The 22,916-nt window shown below is 35.3% G+C and overlaps 1 protein-coding gene across 3 annotated transcripts in view; it reads left to right on the top strand.

The window, feature by feature from the left end:
- Positions 1–22,916, top strand: part of Cdc73 (cell division cycle 73) — a 102,108-nt gene that overhangs the window by 68,604 nt on the left and 10,588 nt on the right. For 2 of the 3 annotated variants that reach the window (XM_063272314.1, NM_001024769.1), the window contains 5 exon segments: positions 5,708–5,743; positions 6,018–6,105; positions 15,279–15,440; positions 17,246–17,346; positions 22,567–22,708. In XM_063272314.1, coding sequence (XP_063128384.1) covers positions 5,708–5,743; positions 6,018–6,105; positions 15,279–15,440; positions 17,246–17,346; positions 22,567–22,708 — 529 coding nt within the window. 3 annotated transcript variants of the gene reach the window in all.

Raw genomic sequence — 22,916 nt, 5'->3', positions numbered from 1 at the left:
TTTAGCAAGAGAGACATGCTAGCTAGTATTAGTTGGGCTGCCACTGTTCTTGTTCCCTAACCTCAGAAATCTATCACTCAACTATCAAGAGTGTGCCTTTCTGTACTTTAAGTTGTTCCCCGAGATTTTCTACATCAAAGCCACAAAAGCAACCTAACTTTACTAACAACCTACATTTCTAAATTCTTTCTAAGGGTGGTAGTTAATTCATTAATCCGCTCCAGCAGCAATGCTGGAAAAAGATTAATCATTATTATTACTGTAAGTGCCAATGCTACAGCCCAGTAAGGGGCTAGAAACTTTCTTAGAGTTGTCACACAACTCAGATTATGAGGGACGTAGTGGCTGGGAGGGCAACAAGCAGACTGAAACTCGTAACAACATGACATCCTTCTTCCCTCTCGGGGTGCACATCTGTCATGGTTGTGCTAAATGGTGGAACTCACTCCCCATGAGTTCCAAAGCTGCTTACTTTTCCTCATGCACGGCTTCATATCTCCTCTCAGATCGCTGAACACACTGCCAGAACTGGCCTTCGACAGTTTTTCAAACCTGGAACAGGGGAAAGGGGGACCTGGGAATACACAGAATACACCTGACAGTGTAATATGTAATACATGGGGGCAGTGTAGAATTGTATTATTCTTTAAGTAGAGTTCTCAGCATATGGAAATGTGGAATGAACCACTTAGGTTAGGTCTCCACTTAGATTAGGGACCTGAAGGAAGGAATTCCATTTACAAACAGTTAAATTTATTTTTTAACTTACTTTTGTCAAATATGAGTAATATTGTACCAGACAAATCCCTAGATATATAAAGCAATCCTTAGGTATATAAAACATTTAACTAAAAAAATTTCAGGTCTTAAGGAAATTTTGGAAAGTAGCTAGTTAATAGTGAGTGGTTGTGTTTTCTAGCTTATCTAGAAATACAAGTCTTGAATAAGTCACAACCCCACTGTCATCTCATTTTTATAGAGTAAAGAACTTACCTTTCTCTTGCTTTTTAAATGCATCACTGTCCATATTCAGCTTTTCTAGATTAAATTATTATTATTATTATTATTATTATTATTATTATTATTATTATTTTTGAGATAGGGTCTTAACTGTGCAGCTGGAAAAGCTCACCTGGTATACCAGACTGTTCTTGATCTCACAGAGACTCACCTTCCTCTACTTTCTGACACTTGGGATTAAAGATATATGCCACTGTGCTCAGCCTTCTAGCTTTAAACAAATTCCTTCCTTCCTTCCTTCCTTCCTTCCTTCCTTCCTTCCTTCCTTCCTTCCTTCCTTCCTTCCTTTCTTCTTTCTTCTCCTTTCTTCTTTCTTTCTTCTTCTTTCTTCTTTCTTCTTCCTTCTTTCTTCTTCTTCTTTCTTCTTCTTCTTCCTGAAGCTGAGGACCGAACCCAGGGCCTTGCACTTGCTAGGCAAGCGCTCTACCACTGAGCTAAATCCCTAACCCCTAGCTTTAAATTTCTTATAATTAGAATTCTTATGTAAATGGCCTATAGCTCTAGTGTGTCTCATATACTCCTGAGAAGGTTATGCTTGTCTATTTCATTCAAAAGTTTCACAGTATGCTGGATGGAAGACTTCTATAAGTCCTCCAGTTTAAAATGTGTATGCTGAACTGAGCTGTGGTGACATAATACCTTTAATCCCAGCACTTGGTAGACATAGGCCAACAGATCTTTGTGAGTTCGAGGATAGCCAGGGCTACACAGAGAACCCCTGTCTTGCACCCCTCCCCTCCCCATGAAATATGTGTGGTGATGATTTTCAGATTTTTATCTTCAGTTAGACTTTTTTTTCTAGCTTTGCGACTTGATACTAAAAATAGTAGCTTTCACTTCTACATGAAAATAAGTTATGGGCATCTTAAAACAAAGTAAACAATTTTTCCTCCCTCCCCCCCCAAAAAAAACCAAACCAAGATCTCTCTCTTTATACTTAATAAGTGGCACCAATATTAACTGTTTTTTAATGCCCTCAAATGTAGTAGGCATTCTTCATATCTCCTACTTTTCCTAGCTTCTCGGTCAGTTCTGTCAAATGACATATTTTGTATCCCTCCTTCACCTGTTTCACATCTTGCTGTCTACCATAACTTTAAAGACCCACCAATTTCCTTAAATTAGAGCATCTTACATTGTAGTCAGCAGACCACATTGTATGAGTCTAACTTTCTGTTCCTTCTCTGTCCTCCCAAAGATAAATGGTAGAAACTGTCACAGGCATCCAAATATATATAAAGAATATGATTCAATTTAATGAATTTAATAGTAATTATTTAAACCCTTGTCTACTTAACCTTAGATTGGAGTAAAACAATAAGGAAAAAAAAAGCTCTCATTTAAATCACACATAAACCGAGGACTTTCATACTAGTTTTAACCAAGCTTTCTTTAGTCCCTCCTTTCCTGAAGCTCACTACGTATGCCAGACAGACTGCAAAAAACCAGATATGCCTGCCTCTGTCCCTACCCACTGCTGGGATTAAAGGCATATACTATAACATTTCCCCCAAGAAGTTCTTTTAATCCCTATCTAAATTTCCTATATATATTTTTTTCTTTTTTTCAAAAGGATCTTGCCACTTCTGCCGTAAAGGTTATTGGGCTTTTACTTGGGGGAAAAGAGTCAAACATTTCAATATCCTTTGCAAATCAAAAGATGTTATCTATGTCAGATTAGTATGTTATTCAAATGGTTGCCAACACAAGTCTATAGTCCCTGCTAGTGAAAAATGGGAAGATCAGGTGAACCCAAAAGTTAAATTCTAGTGGGATTCAATCCACTAGTTGAAAGCTCTGTGAGAACAGATCTCACTGCTGTTTAATGACTATGTAAAATGTCATACTGAGTAATACTTTTAAAATTAGGAGTCCAAACATTTTTAACCAAGCAAACGAGGGATAATAATGTTTCCTTTGGTTTCTGTTGGCTGGCATATTGCTCATATGATCGTATTTGCTGTAGTAGTAGTAGTAGTAGTAGTAGTAGTAGAAGTAGTAGTGGCGGTGGCGGCAGCAGCAGCGGCAGCAGCAGCAGCAGCGGCAGCAGCAGCAGCAGCAGGGCTCAGTAAATGACATAAATATATGCTAGGTCTGTCTGAGGACTTGGAGTACATCATTACTTTTAAATTTTGTAGAACGTAGAATTATCTCTGTTCTGCAATTGAGGAAACAGACTAGGCGAAGTGAGTCACATTACCAGTTTAATTTATTTAGGCAGTAGCGAATATGGATTATGAGTTAAATCATGAGATCAGACCCTTACTATTATTGATCACTTTGCTATTTTTTATTTATTTAAATATATATTAGTATATATTTATTGCAGAGTAGTTTCATACTAATATTTTTGTTCCAGTATATCAAGTGCCTTGATCATTTGAGCTTATCAAATCCATTGACCATATATTATTCTCTACCTATTTTCTCCTGCTTCCCCTTAGCAAATTTCTTATGGTGTATATAGGCATATATTGACATGTGTTTATAAAAAATATCTAGGCTCTATATCTGACAGCTAGCTTATTTTCTTTTGTGTATATATATATATATTATATATGTATGTGGGTTATAAATTTGGAGATCAGAAGTTTTTCATGTCTTTATTAATGTCTCTTCTACTTTGTTTTGAAGCTGTCTTTCATCAAAGCTGGAATGTATAGATTAGGCTAGATTGGCTGGCCAGTGAGCTCCAGTGACTTACCTGTCTTTTAAGCCCCCTTCCCTCCACCCCTGCCAAACTGATAATTTATGTAGGTTCTTGGTATTCAAATACAGGTTTTTGTGTTTGCACCACAGACACTTTACTCACTGGACCTTCTTCCAACTCATGCTTGTTTGTCTATATAGTTAAATTCTTTGTTATGTATATATACTATATTTTTTGTATCAGTTTGTCTTTTAATGTGTACCTAGCAGTGATGTATAGCAGGATCTTGTATATCTGTTTTTAGTCTTTATAATGACTATTTTAAATTACATTTTGGCATCGGTGTGTAAGTGTTCTTTTCCCCCCTCAAATCCTTGCCAATATTTGTTACAGTTTTCTTTTTTCCTTCTTTCTTTTTTTAATATTGTACTGAGAGGGATAGGAACAGAATGAGGGAGCGAGAGCCCCAGTGTGCCATGGCAAATGCCTTTATCTACGGTGTGATTTCCCTGGCTCTGTTATTTTCTTAATGTTCTCACATAGGTGATAGAAAATTGCAATGTTGTTTTTATTTAAATTTCCCTAATGGCTAAGGATATTGAACTTTTTCATTTGTTCATTACTTGTTATTTGTACTAAGACCTTTGAGATGTGTCTTCTTCATTCCATATACCCATTTTATTGATTAGATTTTTTTGTGTGTATTTAGTTTCTCAAGCTCTTTATAGATTCAAGATATTAATCCTTTGTCCAGTGTGCAATTGACAGTTTTCTGAGAACTGTCATTGAATTTGATTTTTATCTCTTACTACACTATTCAGTAGTTTAATTCTGTTACACAAAGATAACAAAGTTTTAGAGTTGCTAAACCACATTTCCAGGTGGAACAACTGTTATCATGTAGGTATAATTTTTAGATAGTTTGTTTTGCATCTGTTTTTAGAGACCTCACTCACTTAGTTTACTTGTGTTAACATCTTATTTGGGTGCCTCTCTTCTCCCAGGCTCTCATGTAGCCGTATTATGTTTAGGTCCCATTACCACATTCTTCAGTTTATCCTGAGGTCTTTCTATTCTCCTAAAAGATTTGTTTGTTTGTTTGTTTGTTTGTTGTTTTTCCCTGACAGGGGGTAGATAGTTTGAGAAAGTGTTTTTCTGTAGCTTTAACTGTCCTAGAACTATCTCTCTAGACCTGGCTGGCCTCCAACTCGCAGAGATCCATCTACCTCTGCCTCCTGAGTGCTGGGAATAAAGTCTTGCACGGCCACCGCCCAGCTATTGATTTGTTTAACTGTTCGTATTTACTCTTTTTTTCCCTTATGACGTTCCAAGGTCCTGAGAAGTGTTCAGTTTTTGTGTTCTTTATCATGATATCATGTTGAATAAATTTTAAAATTAAACCAACTACATTCCATGTGACATATAAAAAGTATTTCAAAAGATGTTATATTAATAGTAAAGCTGAAGGTAAAGCACTATTCTTCTCTTAAAGCCATATGCTAACAATAATGCAATCAGAAATATTTGTGTTTCATAGTGCAACCATAATTACTACTGAGGTCATTTCTACACTGTATAGATTAGATTGTCAGATATAGTTGACTCACTGCCCTTAAGGGTCTTTTTGTGACCCAACCTCATTTGAAAAATTTAAAGAGAGAAAACAATGTAGAAACTATTTCCAATCTTAATCCGCAATAATGTCTTTTCTTTCCTTGGTTTCTCTCTCCTGAATCTACTATGGTAGATGTTCTTTCAGTACCCTGGTTTTCCACTTATAATAACAGTTAATCAATGTAATATAACACTGTCTTGTTTACCAGATCCAGACATGGATGAACATACTATATAGCACTGTTTATTATTTGTTTCTTGTAACATCAACTTAATATTTGCAAAAAGCAGAGGCAAAAAAATGTAAGGTGTTTTTGTTTCACCAGTAGACATACGAATATCGGCAATGTTTAGGTTTCCTTTGTAAGTTGGAAATAATTTTTTATAACAATTGTAATTTTCTGTTTTTTTTTTTCTCTCTAGTGTCTCAAGCAAGACCTCCCCCAAATCAGAAGAAAGGTATGATTGTGCCTTTGATTTACTTTAAGCAGTAAATGTGGATGAATTAGGTTATAAAACCAGTGGTAACATGCTTGTGTATCATGTGTATCTGTTTACTATTTTTGCTTGGCAGGAAATAAACCATTCATTAAATATTTTTGCCATTATTATTATTTTAAAATAATTTAGTATAAAAGAATTAAGGTAACATTTAAAATTACTTTAATAAGAAAGTAATGTCAGTAAAAATGATGATGTTTTTTGTTTTTAACCTTAATTTTTTTACTTACAGGGTCTCGAACACCCATCATTATTATTCCTGCAGCTACCACTTCTTTAATAACCATGCTTAATGCAAAAGACCTTCTACAGGATCTGAAGTAAGTTATTATAGGTCTGTTTGTCTATCTGTCTGCCATACTTTTCTCTTTGCCCCTTTGGGGGTTGAACAACACTTTCCCTAGAGCTCCCTCAAACCACTAGGAAATACAGATATTTACATTGTGATTCATAACAGTAGCAAAATTGCAGTTATAAAGTAGCAATGAAAATGATTTTAAGGTTGAAGGTCGCCATAACAGGAGGAATTGTACTAAAGGGTTGCAGCATTAGGTAGGTTGAAAACAACTGCTTTAGAGATACAAACTTTTAGATGAAGCCCTAAGGATGATACTCTTAGTTTTTAAAAGCAATTGCTATATTTTGATTTTATCTGGAGACCTTGAGGAACTTCTAAGACAAATTCTGGTCCTTTCTATATACCTCCCAACCAGGAGGATGCATCCCTATTAGAGAGTGGGGCATTGGCATTTGATATAAGCAGAACTAAAAGCTTAAAAAGCACAAATGAAACGTATTTCCTATTTTATTCACAGGTGTTTAGCCTTTTGAAAAATTCAGTAGCCGCTTCTCATTTCCTTTTTAGAATGACTGTGTACACATTTATGCTACATTTGGTTTAATGAACACATGCATCATGTTAATGCATATAGAGTAAATCTCAATTTTTCCAACCCACTTCAGTCTTATAATTTAAATAGTTGGTGATATAATTTTATTAGTATTTTTCTTTCTATTAGTGAATGTGATTAAGTGTTTTACTTAGTTATTGTAAGTTGCTTATTTTGGGTTTTTAAAAGTACAGACCAAACTTGACCTTCTGTGTAAGCCGTACTGATCTGGAACTCCTTTGTTTCCCACTGCTGATATTACAGAAGGAAAAAAAGTAATTGATTTTAAATTGTTTTTATGACAATCCTCATTGATAAGGTTTAAAATGATCCCCAATTAAGTGATTTCAGAATGCTAATAAGTTAATGAGGATCAGCATGGCAAAAGATAGGTTTTTCTGAGTTTTTTTTCTTCCTGCCTTATTGTTAAAATGGATATATATTTTATATATTCCTGCTGGGTCCTGCATGACTGTGTAACACAGTTCCTGCTCCTGGAACATCACCAGGCTGTTGATCCCCATGTGAGCTGATGGTTGCTGATCTTCTTTCTTTTCTGTTTTACTTTCAATCGTTCTTTTCTGGTGAATATGCTCCCCTCATTACTCAGAGCTAATCACTCTGTAATCAATGAAACAGATGTTGTTCTCAGGAATGAGCAATGGAGGTGGTCATGAAACTGTGGAAGAAGAGGAACAGATCTTCCGCTTGGCTCTTAGGCCATGGAAAAGAATCTAGATGACAACATAACCATGGAGGCCATAAAAGCTTACATGGTCCTTTGTAGAAATTACTAATTGCAAGGTTTGGCCTTGAATTAATATGAAGAGATGTAGGTACCCTCCAGCGACTGCTGCATTAACTAGCCAGGGTAGACGTTGGGACATCAAGGATAAAGAATTAAAATGGTCTCAAGAAGAAAAGGCATGGATAGGCAAAGACGGAAGAGTCTATTAAACAAAAACAAGAAAATGCTAGGTGGGTTTATCTCATAAAAGGTTTTTAATATGATCTAGAAACAAATAGCATTAGATGGAGAGTATGTGAATAGCCATGGAATTGCTAGGGTAGGCAACAAAGATTAGAGTATTAAAAGATGATGTATAAGTATATAAAAAGTTAGTTCTTCGTCCTCCTCACTAGTTGAAGGAACGGAGATGACAATGCCTAGAGAGATATGGAAGAGAGGTAGCTGCTTTACTTGCATAGATTTTAAAACCTTGTAAGAAATTATTTTAACCTTAGTAGTCTGTCACATTTCTGTTCTTTTTTTTTTTTTTTTTTTTTTTTTTTTGGTTCTTTTTTTTTTCGGAGCTGGGGACCGAACCCAGGGCCTTGCGCTTCCTAGGTAAGCGCTCTACCACTGAGCTAAATCCCCAGCACATTTCTGTTCTTAAATGAAAAGTTCCTAAAGACTGTTGTCTGCTGTACTGGGAAACTGCAAGAGCTGTGCCCAGATACCTGTGAAGAGCAGCTGTGTAAAAGCTCTGAGGAAACGTGCTTTTGCTTTCTGTTTAGTTTCTGTTTTAAGGAAGCAGGGTTGGAACTATTGATCCAGGATTCTTAGAATTTGTGTAAATTTAAGAATTTCTGGGCCTGGGGATTTAGCTCAGTGGCAGAGCGCTTGCCTAGGAAGCGCAAGGCCCTGGGTTCGGTCCCCAGCTCCGAAAAAAAAGAACCAAAAAAAAAAAAAAAAAAAAAAGAATTTCTAAGAAATGATTAACAAAGGTCAAAACCTTGATGGCAGTGTAGCTTTAGTAAATAAAATCAGGCTCTCTGGTCAGAAGAAAGAAGGAAAAATGAGAAGGAAAAAGAATGAGAAGAAGAAGGAAAAAGAAAGAAGGAAGAATGATGACAAATCTTAGGCAAAGAGAGAGCACTTTAAGTGACAGCCTGCACCTACTACTGACTGAGTCATTATCAGTCAGCACTGATATCAGTGCCACTCCCATCACCCACTTTTCTCATAACCCTCCTCACCCTGAGGCTGGGCCTTGGCACATTCCATAAAACATGGCTAAGAGACACGGAACTTTAGGACATTTTTTTCTTTCACAGTGTTTCATATATAAGAACTCAAAATATCGTGTTTGAGATGATTAAGAGGAGTGCTGTAATCACTGACTGGAAACCAGTTTATAGTTTTGTTCTTTATTATTAAATGGAAATTGCACATGATATAATTGCATTGGGTACCTGGTAATTATATATACAAAATATTTTATTTAGCACGTAGAGTAAAGGATTTTATTATGAATTTTCATATGAATATGTCATTATTCTGTTTTGACCAAGTGTCTTAGTCAGGATTCTCTAGAGTCATAGAACTTATGGGTAGTCTCTATATAGTAAGAGAATTGGTTGATGACTTACAGTCTGTAGTCCAATTTTCCAATTTTTCCAACGATGATCAGCAGCAGCTGTGAATGGAAGTCCAAGGATCTAGCAGTGGCTCTGTCCCACGAGGTAGGCAAGCAGGCAGGCAGACAAAAAAGAGAGACTCTTCTTTCTTCCAATGTCCTTATGTAAGTCTCCAGCAGAGGTGTGTCCCAGATTAAAGGTGTGTACTACCACACCTGGGTCTGGGACTTGGCTTGTCCCAGGTGGCCTTGAACTTGGAGATCTCTTTGCCTTAGTTTCCTGGGATTCATAGCCACTTTGCCTCAAGATCAGGATCAAAGGTGAGCCTTCAAATTCTGGATTGTAGTTCATTCCAGATATAGTCAAGTTGACAACCAGGAATAGCCACTACACCAAGTATGGTTAATTATTAAACCACCACATATGCGGTGCACATACATATGTGTTGGCAAACATATGCACACAAATCTTTAAATTTTTCTTTAAAAACAGATTATTTAAAAATTAAAAACAACACCCAAAAGATTTCTCCAAATGAGAATGTACAATCAAAATTAGATAAATGTAGGAAGGGGAATACTGAAAAATGTCAGGAGTTTTAAACGTATAGGAAGGAATTAAAATACAGAAAAACCACTTTCCTGTGGTTTATGCTGTTGTAAAACCTGTATTATTGCAATGTCTGCTAAATCTGTCTTTACTTGAGTAGCTTACCTTCTTTGTGTAACAGGGTCCTCTTTTAGCCATACTTAACTTAGCTTTATGATCTGTGTGCTGGGCCAGTTTGAAAGTCCTCAAAGCGTACTCTCAGGGTTTGCTAGTACTCTACACGGAGGATGCCTCCTAAATGGGTTGGAGTAGTGGGAAGCAACCAGAGTACTGAGCTCTGTATAGGCAGATTCTGAGTCCTCGTTCTAGAATTCTTAAGTATTAGCTCATTTGGGGGAGGGGTGTACTTCTGAGATCCTGGGCTATGTTGCAGTGAAGGCTAGATAGGTAGGTAATACCAGAGGTTGATCTGCCTGCTGCTCTCAAGGTGGCTCAGGGTCTGGGGCATAGGATCATTCTTAGTTGATAAGGTTGGTTTCCAGCCTCCAAGGGCAGTTAGGCCTTTAACTGCCTGGACCCAGTCTTTTCTTCTCCACTTTTTAGGTTGTGAGATCATATTCCTCCCTTATCACAGTTGCTTCCTAGGTCTGGCTCTGAGTCTTGTAGCATGTTATATTTAGGCTCCCTGACTCCTGGTTCCCTGTCCGTTTTGCTTATATACAATGTTTGCTCAGTTTTAAATAATAGAGTTCCTCTCGTTGGTGCCTAGCTACTACTGTGAATGATGCAGAGTAGCAAAATGAGGTTCCTCCCCAATGCTGGCATGTCCTGAAGAGGAATCACTGTCTCATAACCAGATATGAAGCTTGTGAGGGCTCGGACCTCTCCTTAGGTTAGGATTGCTAAGGTACTACTTCCACTCAGCTTCCTTTCAGATGGGGGTTTCTGTTTGTCCTCCTCTGCTAGAACTAAGGCTCAGCTTCTTTTCAGATCACTGTCATCTTTTAAAGGCACTTTTAAGCTGGACTAGAATATATTCTTTTTTTGTATTGACTATTTGTAAGAGGTCACATGGCGGCAAAAGTTATAGTTTGCTCTCTTACCCAGAAATACGAGTCTTCAAAACAAACACCTCATGAACCTGAACATGGCTTTAAGAGATTCCAGACTAAACACATGTTCTTCTGTTACGCATGTGCGTGTATGCGTGGGTGTGTGACTGTCTGTCTGTCTGTGTGTGTGTGTGTCAATCTGTATTTGCTTTTTAGATATTCTGATACTACCTAAATTAAATCACTTAAGAATTTTTGATTCATTAGGGTAAATATAAATTTAAATTCATAGTGATGTTAGGGTCAGCTCTTGGCTGACAAATTATACCTCAACTACAGAGTAAGGCCAACATAGCTGAATTTCCTTGCCATTTGAGTGCAAACAGTTTTTTGCCTACTTAGTCCTGCCATTGTTTATTCTGAGATTCTGGTTGTGCTCCTTTGTGTAAATGGTAAAATCTAACCCACTGATAAAGTGCCTTTTTCTGGCAACATTCATGCACTTAATTGGTTGTCACTGTTTTGTTTATTTATATTTGATCTAGCTTTTCTAGCTGCTGACAGTAAGAGGACTGTATCCTGTAAGATATACTGTGTGGTTGGAACTGGAAGTTTGTAAGCATATATTTTATATTTAATGTGTTTTATACATACTGTGATTAGTACGTTAATTGGTTAAAGAATGTGTATATTTCTTATTTGAACTGTGCTTGAGGAAAAAAATGCAAAATATGTCATTAAATATTTTCCACTTTAGCCATAAATAGAGTCTTCATTTTGTAGTACATCAACAATAGAAAAATCTTTTTTTGACCAATACTGTTTGGTGTCTAAATTAAGAGGTTAAATTTTAGTAATAACTTATTTGGAAAGGTTGTTGTATATATTGGTTTGTTTATTCAAGAAGCAACTAACACAACATATAAATCGAAAGTCCAACCTTCTCTGGAAGCTTACAAGATAGCAGTGGTAATTTGTCAGGAGTCATTACTTGCAAGTGATAAAATTCTTCTAGCAATTAATGTAAAAAGTCATTTTCAATTTCCTGTTGTTATTCTATATTGTTAATACACTGAAAAATACAAACACGAGTGACATCCTGATAGAATCAGGATCAAATTAAACCCATTAGTTATCAACCACTGAACACCTTGCCTACAGAACATATATTATGTTCTCATATATTATGTGCTATAAGTGAAGATGTGGTTCTTAATGTTTATTAAATGAAAAATAGTTGAAATTTATTGTTTTCTACAATCTTGTGATCTTGAAATGATATAGAATATATCTAGTTTAACCCAATCAGGAGAAATCATGGGACAAGACCATGTGGGGCTCCTCACCTTTTTCACCTTCTAATGTGCAAATACAGTTTTTCCATCTTTGATAGTATTAACTACAGAATATAACAAGGTCAGGTCACTGAGGAATCAAAGATACAGACTATCAAAGATATATTGGTTTTTCCATCTTTGATAGTCTGTGAAAATAGCACCTGCTTCTGTTTTCTTTAGATCTGTTCTTGTATTTCTAGATTTTCAACTAAATTTTGGATTCCTCAGTGACCTGACTTTGTTATATTCTGTAACTAATATTCTAGATACACTGTTTCAATTTAAACTATTGTATTATATAAATGAAGAAAAAGGGGGCGGTATGGAACATAGTGGAAAAAATAGGGAAAATAGAGATGACCTTAAATTCAGCATTGGACAGAGGAGTGTGTGTGTGTGTGTGTGTGTGTGTGTGTGTGTGTGTGTGTGTGTGTGTGTGTGTGTGTGTTATGAGTCCAAGAGTAACATGTATTTATCTTAACTTTTAAATTCCTTGTTTAAGGTGTAGATGGTAAGTTCGTGTGAGACTGTTTTGTACTTGCTCTTGGCGTTTTTGTTTTTTGTTTTTAAACTCTTTGTAATTTTGGATTGGTTATTTTTAAAATTCCTTCTAACTAATTTTTATGTTATATTCGTCTTGATATGGCTAATATTCATAATTTGAAGAGATAACAAATGTTAACTTTCATTTTCTTATTAACCTTACTAGAGAGAAGCATACAATTAAATGTACTGCACTTTTAGGTTAGATTGTGCCCATTTTTTTCCTTCCAAATTCAAACATTTTCCTCATTGTTTAATGACTCATTGCAGTTGACGTCTCCCCTACCGACTGAATCAGCTGGAGGCTTCACCATGCAATTAATGCATAATTGAAACCTCCTTGACACAATTATAGTACTGGCTGAAGCCCATAGTTCAAATTGGCATAAATTCTGTTTGGTTTTATATAAAACTAAGGATCCTTTTCTCTTAGAAGCTCAAATTCAGCTTAATCTTTTGCATCCTAACTTTTAATACCCCTAACAAAATGAAGCTAATATTCAGAAACGTGTTCTCTGTCAGCATGTTTGAGAGAAGAATGATGGGACTACATGGTTATTTAGAGTGCGTGGATAGAAAGTGTTGTTTTGGCCATGGGATTCCCCGAAGTTAGAGTTCTAAGAGGAAATCTTGCACAAAGAAACTCCAAAGATATATAAATGTAGAGAGTAAAACTTGTTCTGTAAGGACCTGTAAGGAAACTGCTTGGATCTAGGCATGCAAAGTATCTTGGTGGAAAGAACTTCGTTTTGTGCATCTAAAATACGAGTTCAAGAGTACAGCGACTCAGCTTTGTGTGTGTGTGTGTGTGTGTGTGTTTTCTAACATTTAAGATAATGTGTTACACTTGCACATGCAGATATACTAGATGCCTTCATCAGTTCCTTTTTGTTTAGAATTGTTTCCAGCATTATATAAAAGCAATTTTATATTTGTTATATAAATTGAGTTATATAAATACATTTTAAAATAATAATTCATCTAAAATGCTGCTATTAAATTTGGCATTTTCCATATAAGTGTGATTAACTAAAAATAATCAATAATGTACCAGTAGCAAGTGATTAGCAAATGTTAAATGGATATGAAATCATGTCAGCTTAAATGGTTCTGTTCCTTTACTAGCATTAAGCACTAAAACCTTTGATGACCTCAAAATTTGCATTATTTTATGGAAAATTTCAAGGAACCCTACCCATTATAGACATCCATAATCTATTTTTGCCCTTTACCTTCTTTCACCCTTCCTACCCTTCAGAAGCACATGCTCCTTTCGCTGTGTGGGCCAGGCTTGGTAGCAGGTGCTTTCTGATGAACCATTTCATGGCCCTCCCTCTACAGGCTGTTTTAGCTTCTCAGAGCAATGGCCACACTTGAGCAAAAGCAGCATTTTTGGAAATATTACATCATCATTGTAAATAGAAAATGCATCCCAATGTGTGCGTGTGCACGCACACACACACACACACACACACACACACACACACACACACCACGAAATTAATTAACTAATTGAGTAATAGATAAGTGCTCACCTAAATGGGCCACAAATACAGTTAAAGAGAAATTGCCATTTTTTTTTTTTAAAAGCTCTGTCAAATTACTGGCATTGCCTTCTCTATTTTATGCCACTGGTTCATTGATGGATAAATAAACAATATTGAAACATGGGAAAAAGAAGTACATATTCAGTGAGCCCAGGGATTGTATTTCCTAGTGTAATTGGAGGGCGTAAGCCATGAAAAATAGATCATATGTTTGAATTATTTTCATTTTAAAAATCAGAGCATTTGTAAATGCTTACTTAGTTTTGGCAGTGCTCTGACATAATACAAAGGCAGCTTGGCCTCGTTTTGACTCTCAGTAGAGGGTATAGTCTGTCATGGTAGAAAGCCATGGCAGCAGAGACTGACATTGTATCTGAAGTCAGGAAGCAGGGAGAACTAAATGCTGGTGTTCTGCTTAATTTTCCTATTTATTCAGTCTTGTGCTTCAGAGTTTGGGACATTGGTGTCCATTCTTTAGTTCAACCTTTCTGAATTCCTCTTATAGACACATCCAAAGGAATACTTTCATAGAGTTCTAAATTTAGTCAAGGTAACAGTTAACATGCTAGCCCATTACAGCTTGTAAAACATTATCAGGTTCTAGAATGGTAATATCTCTTAATGTTTATCTTCTGGGAAGATATAGTAGAAAACTCGAACTACATAGAGTTAAAAATACTACTATATGATTATGTGTATGTGGTATTTTTTAGAATGTATTTGGTATATGCTCATTTTTTTCTACTCTCAAGTCTTAAAAGTGCACATAGAAGTTTGATGTCATTTTTCTAATTTTTCTGAAACAAAATGTAAAAAAATTTCAGGCGTCTCAACGAAATTTCAGATAAGTTGAATCACCAGTGACCAGTCCTACCCATCCACACAATCATCTTCCTTTCAAACAAATTTTTGTTTTGTCGTTATGTCTTCTAATAGCAGTTGATAAATCAAGTTAGTGTTACAACTTCTGAGTGCTCACTAATGACTACTAATTGTTTATAACATACATAGGGCAGTGGTTTATACACATACATGGGGCACACATGAAATCTCGATTCTTTTTGGTATACAAAATAAAGATCTATACTCTCCAACTATTAAGATTTACACATAAAAGCAAACATTTTAGTTTAAAATATTAAAATTTCAAAAATTATTTGAAAATATATTTTCCTAGTTCATTATATTGTGTATTTTTCTCTGCTTGTTCAAAGATTTGTCCCATCAGATGAAAAGAAGAAACAGGGATGTCAACGAGAAAATGAAACACTAATACAGAGAAGAAAAGACCAGATGCAACCTGGGGGCACAGCAATTAGTGTCACAGTCCCTTACAGAGTAGTAGACCAGCCTCTGAAGCTTATGCCTCAAGACTGGTGAGACACTCCTTCCTTCCGCTCTCATTTCTCACCCCGTTCTCTGCATTCATGCTGTTTCTAAATGGTTCTGAGTGTTTATGTTGCATGTATGTGTATGATATGGTATGATTGCAGAGATCAAAGGACAACTTGCAGGCGTTGCTTTTCTCCTGCCATATGTGTCTTGGCTTGGTAGCAAGCACCTTTACATGGTCGGTCATGTTTTCTGCCAATTTTTTTAAATGATATAAACAAGTATCAGACTATATACAATGGATTTTAAAAAGAGATTATCTTGGAAAATTTATTAATCCATGTGTGAAGATCTATTTTGGATATCTGTAATGCTGACATTCTAGTAATATCTTACTCTCACAATTATTACAGGGCATAAATCACATTTAATTTATTTAGTAGTGTATTGTATTATTGAAGATGTTTTTGAAAGTTCAGGTATATATCGCACAGAAGGAAATATTATTGTTTAATTCAGAAAACTCAGAAACTTCGAAAAGAGTAAGAATTTTAAGTTTGCTGTTTTTTTTTTTTCCCCAGTGACTTTGGATGCGTGAGCGCATGCAAGCACGCACACCTGCACGCACACACGTGTGTTTGACCTCACTCTGATTTAGGCTTGAACTCACAGCAGTCCTTTTGTTTCAGCTTTCTGGACACTGATTATTGCCATTAATTCCACACTCGCCTTGAACAGCTGGTTAATTGCTTTGTTAGATGTTTAGAACTTTTGTCTGAGACTGTGATTGTTAATGTGAGGTATGAAGATTTTTGAGCTTTCTGAATACCTTTTCAAAAGGGTAACCTATTTCCATAGTAAATGGAACCTTTCTTACGAGTGTCCAAGGTTAATCATTATTTTCATTCCTCCTTTCCTTTTCTTCCATCTCTTCCTGTGCCTTCTCTTTAATGGATGTTCCCGTAACATACTCATGTATTCTGTCTCCTCATCTGAAAATGGGCTCGAAAAATGGGCTCGAGTAGTATTTACCTCCACAGAGTGTTTTGAAATTGAAATGTGTCAATATAATTATTTGTAGTGTGCTTAAAACAGCATCCTCACATAGTAAATTACTTTAGTAAATGGTACTAATGGTAAGTAGCCATCATTGTTTTGTTCCAGATTTTTGTATGCTTAAACTACTTAAGGTAATTAAGTACTGTGTAAAATAATGAAAGATGAGGAGCTAAAAGAGATTTATTCTTTCTAGGGAAACTAGTTTGTATAGCTGAAAAAGAGTTGCCTTAAAAACCAAACTAACATTTAGGGTAAATGGTAGTTATCTAGAACTTGGAAAAATTAGAAAAGTTGAGATTTTCTTATACTCAAATTTTTTCCTAAGCAACCCTAAGATAAGAAAATAAGTCTTGGATTTTCATAAAATGGCTAGAGAGTTCCTATAATTTAGTGTTTTAATTGAATTTAAACGCTTAATATGTATTTAAATTTCCAATAACTTCCGTTTAAAAACGATCTTGTTCACTTAATCCACTGATCCTTACTCTAATCTGTAAGTACATTGTTTACTTAGGGCAAGAAAAAAGATTACAAAGAGAGCCTGAAACTATTGTGCTTGCAACTATTTCCAGAAGACTTAGGTAGGAGTGAGGTGCTTAAGTGTGTGGGCAGCCTAGGAGTCACTAAGGTTTATATCATAAAGCATACTAAAAAGTCAACTTAATTATCTTTGTCATACCAAGAAGACTGTCATATGAGTACTTATGAGAGCCTTTTTAAGGAGTTGCAGTGGCTAAAGCTTGAGTTTGAAGTGTTCTTCTCTCCCCCACTTCCTCCTTTGTGCTGGTAGGGATCGAGTCGTAGCTGTTTTTGTACAAGGTCCTGCTTGGCAGTTCAAAGGTTGGCCATGGCTTCTACCTGATGGATCACCAGTTGACATATTTGCAAAAAGTAAGATTCTCCATGTATTTTTTGCTTATTTAATATAGAATTTATTTTTAAGAGAAAAAGTCACATGTAAGTTACCCTGCATATGACTGTATGGCCATTAAGTAACATTCTGTGCTAACCTTTAACCACCTATATTTTTAAAGCCCTTTGTTGATTAATATTTTCTTTGTGGTTGTATATAAAAATGAGTGACATATTGCCAATGTTAATGATTTTCACAGCAAAAGCCAGTTTATATAAAATTTGGTTGCTATGTGATATATGCAATTATAGTAATATCACAATGAAAATCATTAATTTATACAGTCTAAATTATATAAATCTGGTTATAATCTGAAAGGAAAAAAAAGTACAGGCATATTGAAATATTATTGGTGTATATAACCTAAAATACTTAGCAGTGTATCATATAGCCACCCCAAAACAACTAAATAATAGTTGGAATACTCTTTCCACCTAGTAGACTACATTTAGTATGTATCAATGTACACAAATGTTTGCTCAGCAGGAGATTTAATATATATAAAAATCATTCATTCATAGGGTATTCACTGAAAGTCTGTGTGTGTCTAGCATTCTTTTATGATGAAAGCACACAGGTGAATGAATGTATAAAGGGCTTCTCCTACTGTGGTAACTGCATTGTTGCCAGGCACATTATCTAATACAGACATAAAAATTAGAAGTTCCCAAGAAATAAGCACTATTAAGGATTCTCAAAAGACAAAACACTTGAGCTGAGAGAACTGAATGAAGAGGAAAGGCCAATCTCGGTAACCATCCTAGATGGATTAGCTGATAAATGTCCTAGACTTTTTAAGTCAAAGTCAACCTATATAAAATTTAGTTATTACATGATATTTACAGTTATAGAAATATCACAGTAGAAATATAGAGGGAATAGAAATTTAATGAAAATGTTAATACAAGTACTTGTTTTTATTTTTTTTAATAATACTTGCCTTGTGGACTATTGTTTAAAAATGATTAGGTTAACTTCAAGTCATAAAGACTGAATTTTCTTAGAAACTTAATGCATATACTTCAGTTGTTGAAATTACTGTTTTTGCAAGGTGGATAAGAATGTAGAGAACTTAGCAGTGATCAGTGATTTTCTCCACACCTTACTCTCTCTGCATTGCTGCTTTCATCTTGGCTTCTTTCTGGCAGTATAGAAATATTCTTCCATATTTAAAGGAATCACAAAACCGAACCATGGACCTGAGCTCACACTGTTGCAACTAGTCTTTGAAACAGTTATCTTTATGAATCCTGTGCTCAAGCCTTAAACCACTCTAGTGTGGCTATTTCACTAAAGTTGTTTTTCCCCATCTCCCAGTACTGGATAGTCTTGACCTCCTATCAGAAGTCTAGACTGTTGACTCATTCCTTACTTTTTAAAATTCTTGTTGTCAAGTCCTGGGCTTCATTTGATCTTGAGGGGTTTGTCTGATTTATTTATTTATTTATTTATTTATTTATTTATTTATTTATAGTTTTTTTTTTTGTGGCTGTTAGCCATAATTTTAAATTCTCATTTCTCCTTAAATTCTGAATACCCTTCTAAGGAAATCTTAGATTTTTAGTTTTTTTTATTATTTATTCATTCATTTTTTTTCTTTTATTTTCGGTTTTTCAAGGTAAGATTCTTTGTGTAGCCTTGGTTTTCCTGTAAGTCACTTTAGGCTCACATTTTCAGTTTTTATCTCAACACCCCCCCCCCCAATACCCCAGTAAAATTTTGTCTCTTAACTCAACATTGTGGGATCATCTGACTTACTGCCTGATAAATACTTGGTAATACTCTATTGGCATATGACAGTTTGTTACAAATGACACCAAAAATTGTCTTACTCTTTCACCTAAACTTTTTATCCCTAGTGTAGTTTTTTCAATGATCTTCCTAAGCCAGAAACTTAGTACTATATTGTCTTTTACTCCTAGTGCTTCTTCTAGTGTCATTTTTGTTGCAGAAATAAAATAAATTTTTAAAAAGCAGCTTAGAAGGGAGATATGTGGTGTTTTTTTTTTAAGCTTATAATTTCAGGTTACAGTTCATCATTGTAGGGAGGTCATGGCAGAACCTTCATTTAACTAGCCATATCATATCACAGTCAAAAGTAGAGTGAAATGAATGCATTCATGCTCAACTTGCTTGCTTACTTGTGCTCACTACAGATTTTCTACTCTTAGACAGTTTAGGACCTACTGGCTAGGGAATGGTGTTTTCCTTACTGGACTGGCTCTTGACATCAGTTACCTTAAGAATAGTCTTCCACAGACATGCTTACATGCCAACACAGTGGAGACAATCCCTCATTAAGACTCTTCTGGGGTGATTGTAGTTTGCTTCAAGTTGAAAATTTATGTATCACAGTGCTTTTTTCAGGTTTTATCAGCTCTACCCTTTTCCACATCATAAATCACAAAGTAGGCAATTTAATTAGTTTTGTAACATAAGCGAAACCTGAGAGTTTGGGGAACATTTTCATGGACTGTAGTAAAGAGTAACTTAATATTGCATAATTAGGATACAATCAAAATTCAGCGGGATAGCAGACATTTATAAATTGAGTTATATAGTTTTCAAATAAAATGTTTCAAAAGTACAGTGAATTTTAATTTATTACTTGACATATTTTACATTTTGAGTAGCTGAGTAGTTGCACACATTTTTTGATAAAATTCTTTTCCCCCCTCTTTTTTTGGAATGCTGGGATTGAATTCTTGACTTTTGCATTCTAAGACAAACATTGTGTTCTCAAGATTTTAAAAAGTTTTAATTTTTTTCATGTATATCGGTATTTTGCATATGTTTGTGTATGTGAACCAATGTATGCTTTCTGCCCTTGGCAGCCAGAAGAGGCCAATGGATTGTCTGGAGGTAGAGTGTAGAGATTTTATGAGTCGTCATTTTGGTACTGGGAATAAAAGCCAGGTCCTGTAGATGAGTAGCCAGTGTTCTTGACCCCTTTGCCATCTCTGCAGCCCCATTCCTCAAGATATTTTTATGATAGTTTCTTCAAATTTTTGCTGGTTACTATTACATTTTAAAGAACTCTATCTCATCGTCATAATCTGGCTGTTATTGTATCTGTTCTTCAAAAGGAAGAACATTTTGCTCTGTGCTGAAAATGTTGGCAGAATTTTTAAATTCCCCTAAAGATGTGTTATTTTGATCCATATGAAGCTTTTTTTTTTATTCATTATGTCACTATATAACTTCCTTTGTTTTTACTTGAAGCTTAGGAAACTTTGGCTTTCCTGAGTCACAAATATATTTTATGGTAATATGCTGGCTTATTTGCTTTGTATTGGTACCTATAATAAAAATCTGTTTGATAAAGAAAACCTTATTTTGTTTTGTGTAAGTCAAAAGTAAATAACAGAAAATTATTAATTATTAAAGAGATTTAGGTAAATTAGGGTGTATTTACTGGAATTATATGTATGTGTTCAGGTGAGTATACACATGTACATGCAAATGAGCTTATAGGTAGATGCCAGATATTTGGTGTCAGGTAGTTTACTCTTTACTTTCATGTTGTTTGTTGTTGTGATTTGGGTTGTTTTGTTTAAATTGTGTGTATGTGTGTTGGGAGCGTTGTATATTTTATATGTACAAAGAATTGGTATGTGTTTATGGTCCCACAAAGTCTTTGCCTCATGAAGTCCCACAGCTTCTCCTAGAGAGGAGAGAAGAGGTTGTCTGCTTTCACCAAGGGTTCTGAGGATCAAACTCAGTTGTTAGGCCTGTGCAGGAACTACCTCTGAGCCGTCATACCAGTCCCACTTCATTTTCTGAGACAAGGTTTGCCATTGAACCAATCTTTAGTTCATCATTTTGGTTAGACTGGCTGGCCAGTAAGCTTCAGGGATCTGACTTTCTCTGTCCCCCAGCTTTGGGGCTAGAGGTGCAAAGCACTAGGCCTGAATTTTTATCTGAATGTGTGGGCTCTTGGGGCAAGCACTGAACTGACTGAGCCATCTCAGCAGCCCCTTCATATGTAGTTTAAGCAGCAATTTAGAGCAAAACAGTAGACAGATTAGAAAAACAAAAAATGTAATAAGCAGGTTGACAAGTATTTTAAAATGTTATTTTATATTTAATGTAATAATTTCATAATTTTAAAAATGCTCAAAAATTGTTTACATGACACATTTGAAATTGGGTTTTTCCAATATGTGGCACAGAATCTCTTAATGAATTTTAATTAAATTTGCATATAGTAATTTTTTAAGGAAATAGGTTTAAAATAATATTGTCCTTTCCATCTGTTCATTTTAATTTCCTTTGAAGAACTGAGCCTTGTTTAATTATTAATGTCACAAGCCAGTGTGTGAGCTAGGCATGGTGTCTCATGCCTGTATTCCTGGCATTTGAGAAACTGAGGTAGGAAGAGTGCTGTGAATTGGGGGTGATTTTGGGCTACATAAATGAGATGTTATGTCAAGAAAAACAAAAACACCAGTACACCCACTTCCACTGTTTGGATATTGCATATTTAGTAGCTACTAGAATATGTTTTCTGTGAGGATGGAGAGTTTATGTTGGTCACTGTTGTACTCTTACCACAGAATATTTCACCTTATATGTCAGTACTGTACTTAACAGGTTTTAGCTATTTTTATCACCAAATTTTTCTTTTTCTCTATCTTTTTTTAAAAACGAAATTGTATTAGTTTGCTTTTTATTGCTATGACAAAACACCATGACCAAAAGACAGTGGAGGAGGAAAGGGTTTATTTGACTTCTATGTTCTGATTGCATTTCATGATTGAGAGGCGGAAACTGAGCTGAGCAGAGGTAGGAACCATGGAGGAAAGCTGCTTCTTGCCTGCCTAGGGATAGCACTATGCACACTGGACTGGGTTTCCTCACATCAGTCGTTAAGAAAATATTCCCACAGACTTGTCCTGGGCCAGTCCGATGGATTTTTCAATTAAGGTTCCTTCTTCCTGGATTACCTGAACCTGTGTCATGATGACAAAGATCTTGTTAGTTTCATTCCCCTAGTAATTTCACAAGGACATACCATTTTGGCTATTTCAGAGATCACTGGTTTCAATGCTAGCGTAGCTTCAGTTGGTAGTAGAAAGATAGGAAGTTTTGTTTCTTTTAGTAATTGTGTTAATATATATTTTCTTTTGATAAATATCTCCATAATTTTGACAAAAGTTTTAATAAGAATGCTGTTTTCCCTCCTGTTCTCTACATAGTTAAAGCCTTCCATCTCAAGTATGATGAAGTTCGTCTAGATCCAAATGTTCAAAAATGGGATGTAACAGTATTAGAACTCAGCTATCATAAACGTCATTTGGATAGACCAGTTTTCTTACGTTTCTGGGAAACATTGGATAGGTAATTATGATTCTAAAGTATACTCACACATGCTTTATTGTAGTGGTTTTTTTTAATCAATTTAAAATCTTAAAGTTATGAGATGTATTCTGTAATTCCTTGCTTTGAACATTATCTGATGCCAACATAATAACTGATGATTGACAAGTGCTTTGATTTATTAACTTTATATGTAAATATAGAACAAGTTTAGAACCTGTTAGAAGGC

This window comes from Rattus norvegicus, chromosome 13, assembly GCF_036323735.1.
Source record: "Rattus norvegicus strain BN/NHsdMcwi chromosome 13, GRCr8, whole genome shotgun sequence".
NCBI classification, from domain to species: Eukaryota; Metazoa; Chordata; class Mammalia; order Rodentia; family Muridae; genus Rattus; species Rattus norvegicus.
The sequence above is the reverse complement of the archived record's forward strand: the minus strand, read 5'-3'. Positions and strand labels throughout refer to the sequence as shown.